At 34.9% G+C, this 17,661-nt stretch overlaps 1 protein-coding gene across 1 annotated transcript; it reads left to right on the top strand.

The window, feature by feature from the left end:
• The first annotated feature begins 1,012 nt into the window (after nt 1-1,012).
• Nucleotides 1,013-2,305, top strand: LOC108127059 (uncharacterized). The gene has a single exon (XM_017243874.3). It carries the CDS (start codon nt 1,277-1,279, stop codon nt 2,033-2,035), a length of 759 nt encoding a protein of 252 aa, XP_017099363.2. The 5' UTR covers nt 1,013-1,276; the 3' UTR covers nt 2,036-2,305.
• Nucleotides 2,306-17,661: the final 15,356 nt, after the last annotated feature.

Below are 17,661 nucleotides of genomic sequence, written 5' to 3'. Positions count from 1 at the left end.
TAAGCAACAATTTTAGAATGTATGTAAAATATAACATAGATAACATATAACATTAAAATTCCCTTAAAAAAAGGGAATACAAAAGAAGCTTCCACATTTTTGAAACCATTTTTTATTTAAAACTATATACTGCTTCGTAGCTATTAAAATGATTTCTTTATCAATTTTATAAAAAAAAGCACTTGCTATAACTTGCCCTAAAAAAACAAGTGTAATAATTAAAGACATACATGTAAATACCATAAACAATTAGTAACCACTGTGCAAGACAACGGCATTTGTGCAACAATTGTTGCAAGAAACCTCCATCGATTCTCTTTAACCCAAGACAGGCCAATGGCCGACATGCAAATCGGATTGAAGAAATCAAACCAAAACCTTAAGTATTTCTAAGCTATATCTGATTCTTTGGGGTTTCAAATAGAATCTGTCAGTTGGCAAGGCTTTTCCTTGCCGACGCGCGAAACCGCTAGACACTTGGATTAGAATTGGATTTGGAATTTGATTCAGTTTCCAAATCAGATTCCGATTCAGATTCGGATATCGACAAGGTTTTGCAATGTGGATGGAAATTCAAAGAATACGCACGCCAGGTAGACGCAGGTGACCGAGCTCTGGATTGCAACGTGATCTTTGATGGGACATCCGACTTAGTGTTAAGTATTAAGGCTTGAAAAAAATTAGTATTTGGTTGAAAATATTTTATTTTCAAGGTATTTATGGCCAAGTCACGAATATAATTCCCCAGAAAAAGAGTTGTTAACTGAAAAGTGGGGGATTACTAAGTTATGAGTCAGCCAAGGAAAGAATTTCTTTAAAAGTGATAGAGCTTGTTGAAAGAAGGCTACAAAAGGGTTTAGATGTCTGAAACTATTAAAAGTATATGATTAAAATATATACTCTATACGTTTCAAGATAATAATGATTTTATAATAATAAAAATAAAAGTAAAAAACTCTAAAAACCCCCCCCGAAATATACGATTCTTAAAAAGACAATCTCAGTAATATGTTTGGCAGCTGTCTGAGAGTAACTTGGCTCGACTGGGTGAAAACGTATTTTTTTCTGAAGGTCGATATGAATCAATTCCGAGACACACAGGAACTTAGAAGAAGAGGAAGAGATACGCGCGAACTACCCAGATACAGATAAAAGTGCAGAGATAGAAACAAGGACCTGCAGAGCTAGTTGCGGTAGTTCATAGCCGAAATCGACTCCCAAAAAAAGGATACAAAAAAAAAAAAGAGGAATATATAAATAAATTATAAGGTGGTGGATGGAGCGTGGGCTGTTGTTGGCTAAGATATACCACCAGAAAATATCACTGTTTCGGTTCAAGGATCTGTTCCATCAAACCGATTTCCGGATACCTCGTGTACCTCGGTGGCTGTGTATTCTCTTGGTGGTAGAGCTATTGAATGTCCTGGCTGGTGGAGTTTCAGAGTCAGAAACGACGACACCAGTGGATGCGCCAGTGGATGCGCCAATGAATTCCCATTTTTATGGATTACCGGAACGTTGCCAATATCTATTGGCCGATGTGCAGGTATTTGAACGCAAATGCCGTAGCAGTTTTCCAATGATAGTATTTACAAAATATCGGGATACGTTTATTAAGGCCGGCGAACCGTTTGCCCTCTATATGCCGGAAACACTCGATCATGTCCTTGTGCTAATGAAGGAGTCCGCGCTACAGACCTGCCATCGCTTCCAGGTCGTGGACATAGGCAAGTTCACTTGCCTCGATCGCAATCACAACGAGACGATAGTCCTGGAACAGACGCACATCTATTGCTTCCCCTTTCACATCCAAATGCCGGACGATCTGATGCACGACTGTGTCCGTGAGCAGAAGTCGAGCTACCTCGATTTGGAGGATGTCCTTCGGGCGAGGCGTGCCATCGTCCACTATACATTGAGTGGGACCTATAGTGGAGCCAATAGCATGAGACTGATGCCATGGCTCACTATCTTGACCCTAATTACAATCGTCTGTTGCTCCTGCTCGTGGTCCTGGTTCGGTTTCTCCTGCTAGCAAGTCGTTAGTTTTTATGTGCCATCATGTCTCATAAAGATCCGTCGATTTGCTAGCCGGGGCATAACAAGGCGATCGAGGAGCCTGTATATGAAGCTGCCGTGGAATCCTCAAAAGAGATTATATATCGGATGAAAAGAAATACAACGAAATAATGAACACGGACAGAAGACCAAGAACTCGCCTGATTTATCACTGGCCTTGCTCTTAGTGCATTATCGCATGCTCCTCACCAAGTCGAGTACTTAAATTAAATAGTATTTACTTATTGTTTGTTTTTTTTTTCTTTTGCTTTAATTTTATATTAAAGGGAGAGAAGGGGAAAGGTTTATGAAAATATTCCCACACTCTTCAGGTATAATCTTTATTTATAAATCAAGTAATCGAGAGGTGGGTTGAGGAATTTTCGGTTATTAATTTATTACTTGATTATGTTGTATGTCTTGAGTGATTAAATGATAAATAAATTAATTAGTTACAGGTTTTTTTCAGAAATTAATAGTATTTACAAGCCGTTTAATATTTAATTCAAATTTAAAATTTATACGTACTTATACTATGTATATTGTTGTAAAGCCACTACTCATCTCTATAGACCTAAAACAAATCATTCCATTGGCATTATTCATACCGCACTGGCGCTGATTTGTTGTCGATTTAATTGATTCAATTACGGGGCGGAATTATTTCAATCAGACTATAGCCCCAGTCCAGGGGCGTCGGCCAAAAAGGGGGCACAAGATGAAAGGGGAGTTACTTGACATGACACGAGCTATCATCGATAATTATGATGAGTATGAGTGTGAGTTATGAGTATGAACTGTATGGGTATGAGTATATGAGTAGTCGTGCAAACAAATCAAATGATTGGTTCTGATTTGCCTGCATAGCTTTGGGTGATTAATACAACGGCAGTCTACAAACAGTTTTGGCTTCCTTCAGTCAACGATTGAATGATTGAGTGATTGACTTTTCCGGAAGAAAGCCACTCGTCAGATTGTGATTGCATAAGCCGTTTCAATGGCTTTTTAATTTAATTTACTCCTCAGACACATTCCTGATCGAATATTTATTTCGATTCTGCATAACCTTTGAGAGTTAAATTTTTGATTTATTTGAGAAATCAATTTTATTCTCACCTTCTTTGCTCACCCGTTGAGCTCTGTCTGTTCTTGTTTAGTCTTTAATTTAATACTTGTATTTAATATGTTAATCTTAAATAATCGTAGAGTAAGAAAAATGATCAAGCTGATTTAACGGCATTCAAATTGAAATTCTGGTTTTTATGTTTGTTTATGCATATTTCTGTTTGTTTTTGGCCTTTGATGGAAATATGAATTTATTGATTTTGTCATTAATGGGATTTCCTTTCAACGCAACAGGTGGCAATTGTCATGCTCAGCCTGTGTTCCCCTTTACCTTACCCCGTTTCTTTTTACTGATTTATGGTTTGGCTTATTCTTTAGTTTTTATTCTGTGTTTTGCTTTTTGTGAGGTAACTGATAAATTATATAGAAATATATATATATATGCTCGTAGTATGATCGGAAGTTAACACTCCATTTGCGGCAAGTGCTGACGTTCTCCATATTAAATATTTTCAAGTCTGATGTCGCATGCCTCAACTTCCGCTGCCCCCTTCCTTGATTTCGGAATTGTGTCACGGAGAATCGGGGAATTGAAGTACCAGAGAATTGGAGAATCGGTGAGTCCAAAATATAGAATCGGAAGCTTTCAATATGCGTACATTGTGCCAGATTTCTTGTTTTTGATTACAACTTTAAAGGGTAGTTCTGGAGGTGGCTCTTAAAAAAAGGTTTTAAAATAGAATTATAAATATTTTTAGGCTAGGGTTTTTTTACAAGCTGGACTTTATAATTAGAGTCTCATTTCTTAAAGAAAATAATTACTGTTTCAAATTTTATAATTTATAAATTAAAACAAGTATATATTTGTGATTACAAACCTTTGGACTTCTAAGAACCTCTTAAGTCCCCTACTATAATTTCTTAAATAATATTTTAATTCAATTTAGCTTTAAGAAAAATTTTATACTTAGTTGGTTTGATTACAGGGTACTATACACGTCGTTTTTCCAACCAAATTCTCACTTACCCATCCATCTTTTTGCATTTTTCATGGATAGTTGTTATAATCAATTTTTGGGATACAATCAGCTTTATGGTTTATTGCACTTGATATTGCCCATTGTTTTTAGTGGCCATTGGCCAATTTGTTGTAATTTTTTTTAGCCATGACAATATCGACCTTCCAAATGGAGTTCGTTGGCCACTTGGCTGCCGGCTATATTTTCGTGTTAATTTTTTGTAAGCTTTTTGGTTTGCTTCGTTTTTCATTTAGTTTTCGATTTGTTTATTTGTTGTTTCGTTTTGGGGATCGCTTGGTTGATTAGTGGCTTAGAGAACCGTTAAACTTTGGCGCCCCCCCTCCTCCCCTCCTGATCCTCTTGACCGTGGACACCTGACACTTGACACTTGACACATGACACCTGACACACAGGCGACGACAGCAAAAAAGCAAAAGCAAATGCCTTTGGGGCTGGAATTTCGTTTGGATTTTGGTTTTTTTTCCCGAAGACTAACTATAGGTATTTGGATTTAAATTTTCATGGTTTTTTTGTGGCTTGGATTTGGCTTCGGAATTGAGATTCTTGCTTCATTAATCGCTCGCAATTAAGCGCCACTTTATTTCAAACTTCACACTTTGTTGGTGGCGATTTGTTTGCCTTGATTGTTTACTTTCGCAGCTTCTTCAGCCTTTCTTTTATTTTTTCTTAACTTTTTTTTTTGGCTGTTGGTTGTTGGCTTTTGGCCTTTTGGGTTTTCGGTTTCGAATGCATTCAATCAGCGCCTTTGATTGATGTCTTGGCTAGATGGCACGTGTCTTGTTTTTTTTCGATTCAAGGGTTTCACATTCCGAACTGTTAACGGATATGGAAAGCCTATTCAGGGGCAATCCGAAGACTTGGCTAAGATTAATAGGCCCCAAAGGGTAAAAAGTTTTGAAACAGAAAAGCAAATAAAAGAAGACCACAAAAATGGTTTAACGAAATCCTTTGAAGTGTTTGTTTTAAGCTAAAAGAGTCGTTTTAAAAAGCTATTGAAGGAGGTTATTTGATTTAATTTTAATTTTTTTTCTTAAGTTATAGTTAATATTTTCAACGCTATGTGTAAAGCTTCATAGTATTTTCTTATCTTTACTTATATTACCACACCAGTTACCTGCACAGAGTCATTAATTCGAGAAAAAAAGTAAAAACCAACTGAGCTTGGCTTGGGTTCTTAATTGAGAGAATCTTCTTCAATTGCCGGAAGACGGATGGATGGGATCTCTGGCCACAGATGACTGCACCCAGCTCTACCTATAAACGTGCTATATCTTACCTTATACATATAGAGTGTATTTATTTTTTTTATTTCCTATAAACCGCACCGGCTGGGATATCTCTCGAGAGGCGCACTTTAATCTGGTTCTGCGCACTGAGCGCATTAATTATGCGTTCCAAAGCGATGTCTGGAATATATATCTATATATATCTTTATATAGTACATATATAGTAGGTACTTTTTTGGTTTACTGGTTAGAAGAAGCACAAGATTCTTGGCACGAGTTGGTTAATTAATTTAATTAATGTTTTACCAAAGCCGTCGACTTTAACGCTATCAGAGGCGCTTGGGCCACACGCTGTTGAGCAGCAGCAGCAGTAGAAGCGCCTCCCCTTAGCCCCTCCCCTGTTGCCACTAAATTCTAACGGTAGCAGGTATATTAAACATGCCACACACACAGACACACTCACACACCTGATAGAAAGAGAGGCCAGCGCAGTGGGTGAAGGAAAGAAAGAGCTGTGGCTGCCTTTAACCCTCGACGATGATGTTTATGACCCTTTTTGTTTTTCTACTTAAAAGTTTTTATCAAAAATTATTTAAATTTCATTTTTTTCGATTCGGGTTCTCTTGATTCGGTTTTTATTTTCAATTAGAGCCAAGTTTTATATCAACAGTGGGCCATAAAACTTCTTATCATTCCGGCAGCCTTGCATTTCTAATGAAAATTTATGGAACACATCGGTTTTAGTTTGATTTTTGATTTTTTTCGGTTCGTTGTTTCTGTGACTTTTCTGTCAAATTTGTTTCTTTCGGGCTTATATTGGTGGAATTTCCATCAGGGCATTTACAAAACTTGTTCGTCTGATTCTTATCATTTTGGTAGCAGAAACTTTCTATTGTTCGAATCGGTTTCCCACTCGTAAAAATTGCAATTTGTTGTCTCTAATCACCATTTAAATTTTTGTTGGTGAGGCTTCTGATAAAAAACTAGAATATTCTTGGTCCATCAAAATATTTAAGTGGTAATCAACAAAAATACAAAGAAACGTAGCAGGTAGTTTTTATTTTTTAAACATAAGTAGACCTTTTTAAAAGTAAGACACCAAAAATAGTCCTTATTTTATTTTATAAATTAATATCATTTTTGTGTTTTATTGATTTTTTATGATGATATTTCTTATCTTTAGTTTATTTTATTTAAAACATTATAATGTATTTATTATTTATTTTTTTTTACTTGGATTTTCATTTGTTGCTGCTGTAGAAGTTGCTTCGGTTACTCCTGCTTGTTCTTTTTTTCTGTTGCTGCCACTGCCACAGCCTCTGCCTTTGCCACTGCGGCTGCTGCATTTTATTGATTTATGCGAATGCGGCAAGCTTCAAAGCCAAATTCAAGGCATGACTGCAACCGCAACAACAACGATTACAATTCAGCCTGCAACTTTCTGGGTTGTGGGACACAAAAATGTGGCAGTGAATAGCAAATGGTTTAAATAAAATAATATTAATATAAAATAATACAATTAATATAAATACAAAAAAATAGTACTACAATAATACAATAATAATAATAAAATAATACAAAAACTCCTTAAAATCCAAAACTCCTATTTTTATAGCCTAGACCGTAAAAAGGCAAAACATATACGAGCCAGTATGTGCAACATTTGCACTATGTTCTGTGGCAATTGTAGATTATCAATTTTCTTCGTTTTGTTTTTCTTTTTCTGTTTTTCGTTGAAATTATAGCATAAAAATGCCTTTTGGGCAGGCACACTAGTGCGCGGCCAATGCGGCGTATACGTAATGTTTAGTGGAAAACTAAAAAAGAGGTGGGGAAACAACCCAAGTGGCAATGTCAAGAAAAATACAAAAAAAAATGGAAACTATACGAAAAAAACGACAGCATTAACGCAAATTCACCGCTACAGAGCATTGACACTGAGCATAACATAACATCATCATTATCATTATCAGGAGAATTGCCAAGAATCAAGAGTCTGTCTTGGCTCTTAAGCAAATATATATACTATATATATATATTTTAGAAATGCTTGAGTGCCATCGTAATAGCCGAGCCAGTATTGACAGTCTTCTAACTGACGATTTGCCAGAATTTATCTTTCAAGCATCATAAATCATAAATCGTAAAGCACCTTTACAAAAAAACAACAACAAATCTTAGAAAAGGTGTTATAAATTTGGATTATTTAAATTTTACATATACTCTATTTAAAAACCATTATTTAGGATTTATGTTATAAAATTTTTAGATTTTATAAAATAATAATAATAATAATACTTCAAAAGCGGTATGGTCTTAAGACAAAAACTTAACTTAAGAATCAAAAACTATTTCAAAAATTGTAAAGTACTTTAAATAATTTATATCTTAATATATCTTAAACTTCTTTACCCCCTTTATTAAGAGTGTACACAAAGTTAGACTTAAATTACATAATATTTTTTAAAGCAAAGCAAGGGCAAAAGCAGAGCACTTGCCATGTTCATTGCCGCGCCACTAACTTTAAAGTTGGAGTCATAATACATATATATCTACATTTTTTTTATTTTTATATGGATATATATGTTTGTATATATCTCATTATATGGCATTAATTACTCTGTACACTCTAAGAATGGTGTGCTCGTCATCATCTGGTTTTTCTTCCGCCTCGTCTTGGCGCTTTTTGACTGATTAAGAAAATGAAAATGCAGCCAAGCGTCGGAAAATGTTAAAAAATAAAAATAAAAATGAATAAAAAATACTCTCACACAATTTTTACGAATTTTTAAATCATAGCAATATTTGCAATCCTAGCAATATATCGTAGCAAAAAAAAAGCTATATTTGCATGAGAGTCTTGCGATGTTAAATTTGTTCATTACTCATGTTTGGTAAATTGTTTTATTGGCCCATAAGTTGATGCAACAAAAGGCAGGCAACCAGGCAGGCGGTCGTCTCTTTTCTCACCCCTCACCGCCTCTCGCCACTCAACACTGTCCTTGTGGCAACTGCAAGTCGTAGATATATATAGAAGATATATATACGACTGTCGTCTAATCATAATTCAAGTGGCTTATCGCAGTGCTGGGCATCTCCAGTTTCGTTTCGTTTCGTTTCGATTCGTTTCGTTGGGATTTGAATTGTATAGACGATGATGATGATGATGATGCTTCTCCTTGGCACATCATGATCATCTTCTAACTCTGTGGAGCTTGTGGAGTGTGTTGTCGTCGACCGTAAACTTGCTACAAAATGTCGCGTGCTCTAAACTGCAGTTATGTAACTTTACAATGCCTGACAACTTGCTTGCAACTCGCTCATAAAATCTTAAGCTTTATCGCAATAAACGAGGGAGTCTCCTTCGTGAGGTAAGGCCCCTTCCTTCTCCCTCCCCCTTACTTGCCTCCTGGACTCTTTCCTTCTTCCTTAAAAAAATAGCAATCGCTAATTCTTGATTGACAAATTATTGGCCAAATTGTTTGGCCTTTTTGCTCTGTTTCCGCCTTTTTTTTTTGTGAAGAAAATGTGTAGAGAAAGGTGAGATGCACTGAACGCTAAAAAAGAGTTTTAATTCTTAACATCACATATTTTTAGTGCGTTTTATTTTATGGTATAAATATTACTTCTCTAACCTCCTTATAGACTCTTTTAAAACCTACAAATTGTGTTCTTTCTTTCAAAATAAAATACTCCTCCTCTCATCTATTATCTAGCTATTTAATCACATATTTTCGTTCAGTGCATGTTAGCCTTGTACAACAACTTGCTCCTCACAAGGCTCACAAGGCAATTAAAAACAATTTTCCCCGAAGTAAAGTGTGCAGCACAACAAAATGATTGAAAAGCGACGACACCTGATAATAAACGCTGCCACATGCTAAATTCAAATTCAGGCCAGGCCAACAAATGGGGAGGAGCAGAGAGGAGGGATAGGAATGGTGGGTAGTGAGGGGAATCTGTGGTGTGGGCCATATAGGCTGACAGGCCGGCGTGGGTGTTAAATTACAGAGGCCGGGGGCACTCCAGCAATCTCGGCTCCTGACAGACAACTCCCATGCAGAGATGGTCGGGATTTGAGATTCCAATTCCAATTCAGGTTGGAGTCGGCCTCCAAGATCCCAAGTTTCGAGATCCAACAACCAACATCCAAGATCCAGATGGATGGCTCCGTTTGGCGCGCGTCAATGTCATCCGCATTACGCCCGCGGTTGCACCAAAAAAAATATATATATTTATCTTTACAAGAAAAATGGAAAAAATTTTTGAAAAAAGGAGCAACTGGCATAAATAATGAAGACAACAAGAACTGTAGATTCTGGAGCTTCTATGTTATCTGGGCAAATACCAACTTATTTTAGGGATTATTTTCTTTTGAGATATTCAACATAAGTGTACTATAAATAAGCCACAATCTATAATCATTATTTTTCGCAGTGCCTGACCAACAATTTCCCAAATAGATTAGAGAGGGCATTTCCAAAAAAAAAGTTAATAATTGTTATTTGTGTGGATTGTGGTTTTTTTTTGGAGGTGTGGCATTAGCGAACTAACTGCCAGCCTGCAAAGTGTCAAAGATTTTCAGTTAATTGGCGACAGACTCCCTGCCACACGTGGCGTATACGTAATGTGCGGCATTATGCGCATCTCCATGGAGACAATCATTAATGGCCCGACTCTGACCAGTGGCCAGTGGCTGGTGGTCACATAATTTGACCAAAAACAGTCGCCTTGCCGCCTTCCAGTGCAAATCCAACTGAAACTCAAACTGAAACTCGAACCGAAGTTGCGACAAAGTCAAAGCCAAAGTCAAAGTCAATAAAAATTCTAGAGAGTCGGCAAAGATGAGAAAGCGCCGATCGCTGGCTTTGAAACAAAAAAAAAAGAACTAAATAAAAAATAAAGGAAGAAAATAAATGCAGGCAAACTTCGATCTGAGATCCAAGATCCCAGATCCGAACTGGCAAGCCGGCTAAATTAGTTGTCATGGGAATTTATTGTGCTCAAGTGTGAGTCTCTGAGTCTGTGAGTCTGATGGCACTGGATCTAAGAATCCGAGTATCAGAGACTTTGGCATTGAGAATCGGAGAATCAGAGAATTGAGAAGAGAAAAGTGTTGGTAACCCTAATGTGCTCACATGCATTCATCGCCAAGATCATGCACATGATTAGCTGGCAAAAAAAAAAAAATAGAGGTAAAAAATTATACAAAAAACAAACAAACAGAAAACATTCAAGAAATCAAGAAAAGAATACAGAGTTTCAGAACTTTTGGTTCTCAGGCTAGAGATGGTTTTTATACATTATTTATTAGCTAAAATAATTCTTTAAAGGAAATCTAAAATAGTAGAAATATTAAACAAGAATTATATACATTATTTTTATTGCATTTCAAATTAAGATACAATTTTCGAACATTTCACAATGAAATACATTTTAGTTTTATTTTTTTTTCAAATAACCTTAACATCTTTCCAAAAAATCACGTTACCACCTCTATTGGCCAAAAGTCCGTCTGGCATACCGTCTACGAGTCCCAGCGTCCAAGTGTCCCAGTGAATGTGTGGCCATCGAAGCGCAAATTGTTTGAGTTGCCAATTTGTATTAAAGGTGAATTATGCAAATAATGCGAAGACTTCGCCGATGAACTCGCAACTCTCGCAGCCTCCTCCTGCTCTGTCTCTTTCTTCCTAACTGTCAACTGTCACACGGACACTTAAAAAAAGAAAAAAAACCAAAGAAACAAACACGAATTGCTGGCAAACATCATTTGTCTCAGGGCATCTCTTGCTCCGGCAGCTTCTTCGTCTTAATCTTCTGTTGTCGTCGCCGGCGTCGTAATCTATTATTAAAATGCCATTAGAGCGGTCCACTCTATAGCCCCCTTAGCACCCCTTTATACCCCCAAAGCCCCTACTCTTGTACGGCACCTCATGTGCCACCTATCCCCGCCAAAAGCCATACAGTCTTCATCATGAAGAAATGGCAGCTGTCGTCCGTCTCCGCCAACAACGGCAAATGTAATTATCGATGAAAATCATTTTTCAATCGATTTTTCCCAATATTCCCCAGCATTCACAGTTCTTACAATTTTTGCATACTCTTTAAGGCTAGACTTAAAATAGGAATTGCAATTTATAAAAATTAAAGTTCTCAATAGTAAAGCCCAAGAATAACTACCCATTAGGAATTCAGATTTATTTAATAGTTAAAGTCTTCAAAATAGTTTTCAAAAAATGTTAAAAAATATTTGAGTTCTAGGAATATTTTCAAAAAATCGAAATATTCCTGTTGACCAAAAAATACACTACATTTTCAAAGACAAATCTTGCCTAAACGTTGTCCAATTTGGCGCGAGCAAAAACGCACGCGTGTCCTCAGGGCGAAGAAGACTTTTGACAGACACTGTATGTGTGTTGACTTTTGGCGGTGTGGAAATTAATTAGTGTTAAGTTGAGCTAACTCTTGGAGACCTTTGCATAATCAAGCGCTAACCTGGCCAAGTGTCAGAAATAGGTAAGAGCTTAACCCATTAACTGCAATTAAGCGGCCAATATTCAAAGGGGTATGGCAATTAACAGTTCATTAGTTTAAGTTTTTTGGCAAATATTTTAACTTGGTCTTGGGTTATTTATTTTTCATCTATACAATATTTAGTCACCCTGGGGTGAAATTTTGTGGGTTTTTTTTAAGTGGCAGAAATATAGAGAGCCGTTATATAAAATATAATGCCACAAATTCCCCCAATTGCCTTTGGCTTTTAAAGATATTTTAGAAATTTTTAAACTTATAAACTTAGTCTTTTTTTCTTACAAAAAAATGTGGATTACTCTACAGTTGAGTGACTCTTTAATTATCTAGCTTGTTATCTTTTGGCTTAAAATTGATATTATCTTTATTGCCGGATCAGATTAATCCAATTGGTTTTACGAATCAATGATCTGAATCCGAATCAGAGTGTGTGTGTGTGTGCATAATTGATTGCTCATCGCTGTTCAATCATTAGACTCATTAAAAGCACATTAATTTGCCATGAAAATCGGGAACACATCGCGAAACTCACTCTAAATCGATCTGATCTTATGGCCCCAATAGCGAAAAAGTAACAAAAACCAAATGGCAACAAAAAACAAAAGCCATATCAAACAATGGTCAAAACTGATCGTTAAAAATAATAAAATTTGGAAAAAAAGAAATAGAAAACGATAGCCTGCGAATCAATTTCATTGTCTTTAAGAAAAAATAAATAAAAACTAACAAATAAAAAACTCTCAAAACATTTTGAATTGGTTTAATAAATTATTTGTTTCCTATTTGTTTCTTTTCTCCTTACAAGGCATAAAAATGTGGTATAGAGTGTTTAAATAGTGCACTGAAAGAAATTGTATTTAAAGTTATAAACTAGAAACTTGAGATTTTTAAGATTCTTGAAAGAGTTAACCAATAAATGTATCTTAACTTTTTCTTATATTTTTACAGTGCTCCTAGAGGACTTCACCTAGGAATCTTGGCTTGGCTTTCAATTTTGGCTAATTGGCATGCGTAAGGCGGCCAATACGGAGTCGCCACCACCGAAGTTCGCTTTTGAATCCAAAGTCTGAAACTGAATCTGAATCGGAATCTTTGAGTTTGAGTTTCGAGTCTGGAGCCGCGAGTCTCAAGTCTGACTCTGAATTTCGAGTCCCAGTCGTCGCCTGTCAGACCAGGAATTTTTTTTTGCACCCAAATTGGCAGCTATTGTTGCTGTTGTTGTTGGTGGTGTTGACCCACTTAAGAGCCAAGTCAGAAGCAGAAGCAAAGGCAGAGGCGCTTTTGGCTAAAATCCAAAAACAGTCAGTGGACGAGACAGGCGAACAACGTTCAGCAAATTGCAGTTGAATTTCGCCCACCTCTCCTCCCTTTTTTTTATTGTTTGTATATATATATATTTATTTTCAGTGTTTTTTTTACTTGACTTTATTGTTTATACTGTGGGGTTTTTTAAGAGTTGTTTTTTAAGGTATCCTGATGCCTGTCTGACAAATTTAAAGGCATTTAATATGCAAAAAGCAGTGGCACTCCAAGTAAGGAAAGTCAATAAAATAATAAGAGTTGAAGGGCTTACATTTTTAAAAGGGTGTTATTATACATTTTAAAAACATTTAGATGTACAAAAAATTATTTTTATGACAATCAAATAATTAAGAAGTTTTTCCTTAAAGGAAAAACGACATGACTTCTCAACATGACTTTAAATCTTATATTCAATGTTTTTGGTTTAATTTTCTTTTACGTTTCTTTTTACAGATGAGCGATTTAGTTGAAAAAATGAAATAAAAACATTGGTAATCACTCTTTCTCCTGGTTGTGGTGGTCACTATCTCTTTGTTATATTAATTGTTTTTTTGGCCAACAAAATCGTTCGGCTGGACCAAAGTGCCTGGTTCACAAATCAATAGTATTTATTTATTTAAAAAAAGTTATCTTTACAACTCCAAATTCCTGAGTGCTAAAGCGCCAGATTATGTTCAGTTATTAAAAATAAAGTAAAAAATAAGGCCCAAGAAAAAAGAAAAGAGTGAAGACTTCAATCCAAAAAGATATTGGCCACACGCACGTATCATTAAAAAATATATAGAAAATATCAGAATCAGAATAATATTAAAAAAAAAAATAATCTGGACCCAAGTGGAATCCTTAAACAATTAAATCAGAAAATCAGGTACATATATCCGACACTCCAGGCCTTCATATGTATAACAGAATATAAATAAAAAAAATAATATTTTTTAAATAAAATAAGAAAATCAGAAAATCAGCAAGAAAATTCCTCGAGCTCCAGTTCTAAATTGAAGTAATTTGAACACTTTTAAACAAAGACATCGATTCCCTTTAGGAACCAAACTTTTAGCAGAATTGAAATGAAAAAAATAATATCTCATAAATAAAATAAAAAAAATCAGGCACCAGAAATTAAATTAAAATAAATAAGAAAAAATAAAAACTTAAAATAATGAGCAGCTAGATGTGGAGGGTTCGGCTCCACACCGAGTTCTGATGAAAATCACATCCGCTCGCCTTTAAATACACTCGTCGTGAGGCAAACATATCCTAACGCCTTTAAGGGAAAGGGTAACATTATTTGGTGAAATGGGATTACAACATTGTTGCACATAAGGTTACACTTTTTTAGGTAACAATTTCAAATAGCAATTACTCACACGATATGCTATCATTATCACAATTCTTGATGAAAAAATTAATATATTTAATATTTTAGTGGTATACTTAATGAATCCCTTATGGAAACTCTCAATTCTCCTTCATTTTAAGCAAAAAACTATCCAACAATTGAGGGCATTTAATACATATAGTACATTTTCTAATAGATATTTCCAGAACCCCTTCCAAAATATTCATGCCTTTATATAAATAAAAAAATATACCCTAAATAAAAAGTATATATAACCAAAAAAGTAAATAACTCATATATCCCCCCTTAAGTTGTCCTGCCCAAAAATGGTAGACAACTTGTAGCCCTTTTTTATTGTATTTAATTCTTTTTCTTTCATTTCTTTTGTCTTGTGTGGAGTTTTATTTTCTCTTGAATTGTTGTTGTCACAGAGTTTAAATTATAATTGATTGATTTATTGGTTTATTGTTTGCAAAATAAGTCATCGCTATAAAGTTAAAAAGAATTTAGCGCTGTGGCGCTCCATAAAAACGACATTAAATCAAGATAACCATAAAAACCACCCAACAAAAAAAGAGGACAAGAAAAAAGAGTAAAAGAAACTTCAACTTAAACTTTTGTCCTTCAATTTAAAAAAAACACTTGGGAAGACTTGGCCTGATTTTCTCATAAATTTAATATTAAAACTTCCTTATCCCATTTAAATATTAAAGTTCCCACCTTGTTGAATGTGTAATTGTTTATCAACAATTTCCGTTTAATTAGTCATTACTAATCACCCATGACTAATTACGCTTAGCCTTAGAATCTATCTTAACCAATTGACACAATTCCTTTCCAGCTCCGTTCTTCCTATTTAAAAGTACAAAAAAAATGTATATAAAAAGCGGAAAAAGAGTTAAGTGACTTTTTTTAATGGAGTTAAGTAACCCATCGGATCCAACAGTTAAAATGCATTTAACTTGGCAATTGATTAGCCAACCGTCGCATAAATAAATAATTGCACAAAAATGCAAACAATTTGCCATGGCTGTTATATGGATATGTAAAGGCATGGATGTATGGATATATCTGGTCCAGTATCTATGGGATTTTTGCACTGGGACTCCACTGGCCGGAACAACAAGCTCATAATCATGCAAATGTGTCGCCAAATGAGATGCGGCGGATGTTGGATCTTGGATCTCGGTTTGAATTGAAGTTGGAGCTCCGTAATCTTGAGGCTTTTTGCCCCTCTTTAATATTCAATGCGATCCGTCGTCGATCAATGTCAATTTTATGTAATAAATGCACTGCAAAAAATAGTTTTATTTTCCAAAGGTGGAGTTAGGTTTCAAAAACTATTATAAAGAATGAAAAATATTTGAAATACTAAATACTTAAATACTTTATACTTAAAAACTTAAAGACAACTGAATTTATTCTAAATTCTTTTCAGACTTCTGAATTTTTTTTTACGACAAACAGTACAACCATTTTCAAACAATTCTTTATTATTTTCTCTGTATTTAAATGCTTAATTAGCTGGCTTTTTAATTCGCAGCTAATTTCAAGCTAATTCCTAGTTAATTCAAAGCCAACACCAGGACCACACCACGCCCCTCACACTCGGCACCCCTCCCTAAACAGCATCCTCATTTATTACGCGGAAACGGAAGTACGAGAGCGAGTAAGCCAAACAAAGTGCAAAAGTGAAGAGAAATCTGAGAGTTGTAATAATAAAATAAAAAAATATATCATTTATAATTATGTATTAAACAAATTTCAGGTGTTTATATACACCAGATCTTCCTCTTTCCACTTCAGTTAGTTTATAATTTTTGCGTTTGTAAAAACAAGTATTTTAATAACTCAATCAAAGTAAATTAATAAATGAAGGAATAAACCTGATTTTTTTGGTTGGTAGGGAGGGAAGATGGTTGTACGGCTTGTCTTGGGCTAGAGGGCGTGGCAATTTAAGCCTCTGATGGCCTGTCAACTCAGTTTAGTGGTTACAATTAGCCACACATTTTGCCAAAGAACCGTAGAGAAGCCAGAAGACACTTTTCAGAAAAGAAGACTTTGAAGAATTCAATTTACGCAAGTGATTAGACGGTTCTCCAAGTGATTTTTCAGTAGATTCTCTTGTTAGTATCTTATAATTCTTTTAAACCAAGCTAACTTACAGGTTCATATTCAAGTTTAAATTTAGTTACAGACTTAAGAGCACTGGAAAAATAGAAAAATTGCCTATTTTATAAAATAATAGCTCAAAATTTATTACATATTACATTATTTAGTGTTATTTTAGTGCATTTCTCGTTAAGCTTGTAGATAAAATTGATTTTAACAAGCCTTATTTTTCCAGCCTACATAAGTCCAAGACAAAGTGACTATAAAGTGAACAAAAAGTGAGTGTTATGTAAGTATAAAGTGAGTTCTAAAGTAAATAAGAAAGAACGAATCGAATGAGCTTTAAATAAATAGGATGAAATTAACTGAAACTCGATTGAGTAGAAGAAACTCTTGCAACTCTGATAATAACGAAAGACTAAGGAAACGAACTTCTTTCTCTAAAAGAAATCAAGTTCAATAACCTAATCAAGTGACTGGTAGATACACGTTTCCCAACAAAAATAATACTAAAATACAGAACCTGATAACAATGAAATCAAATTTTGTATGCAATGACATATATTTGTTGTTATTTTGACTTTTTTTTTGGCTTCCTATTTTGCAAAACAGATCGAATCAGAAGAAAGAGATGGATAGATGCCACTTTAAAGCTTAAACTAAAGACAAAAACTATCGGTAAAATATAATAAAAATTTATGGCGGGCCATTGTTCAATTTTATTGTTATTATTTCGCGTTGTTTCTTATTCATCTGTCTGGCAACTGTTCTCCGTCTCTTTTCTTTAGCCATTATTATATGGTTATGGCCATCTCTTTCTAATGTTGCGCATTCTTAGCCAAAACGTTTAAAATGTAGAAACAATAAAAAATCTTAGAACTATTGTCTGGCAATCTAAATCAATACACAAAAGAAGCTATATTATGTTTGCATTTTTTTGTGATTTATTTGGTAAATCTTTTGTAGATTTTTGTTAAAACATAAACCG

Source organism: Drosophila bipectinata, chromosome XL (assembly GCF_030179905.1).
Source record: "Drosophila bipectinata strain 14024-0381.07 chromosome XL, DbipHiC1v2, whole genome shotgun sequence".
In the NCBI taxonomy this organism is placed as follows: domain Eukaryota; kingdom Metazoa; phylum Arthropoda; class Insecta; order Diptera; family Drosophilidae; genus Drosophila; species Drosophila bipectinata.
The sequence above is the reverse complement of the archived record's forward strand: the minus strand, read 5'-3'. Positions and strand labels throughout refer to the sequence as shown.

Bases quoted from the DNA above. Each gene is read 5' to 3' on its own strand.
- LOC108127059 (XM_017243874.3), top strand. From the start codon at position 1,277: ATGGAGCGTGGGCTGTTGTTGGCTAAGATATACCACCAGAAAATATCA.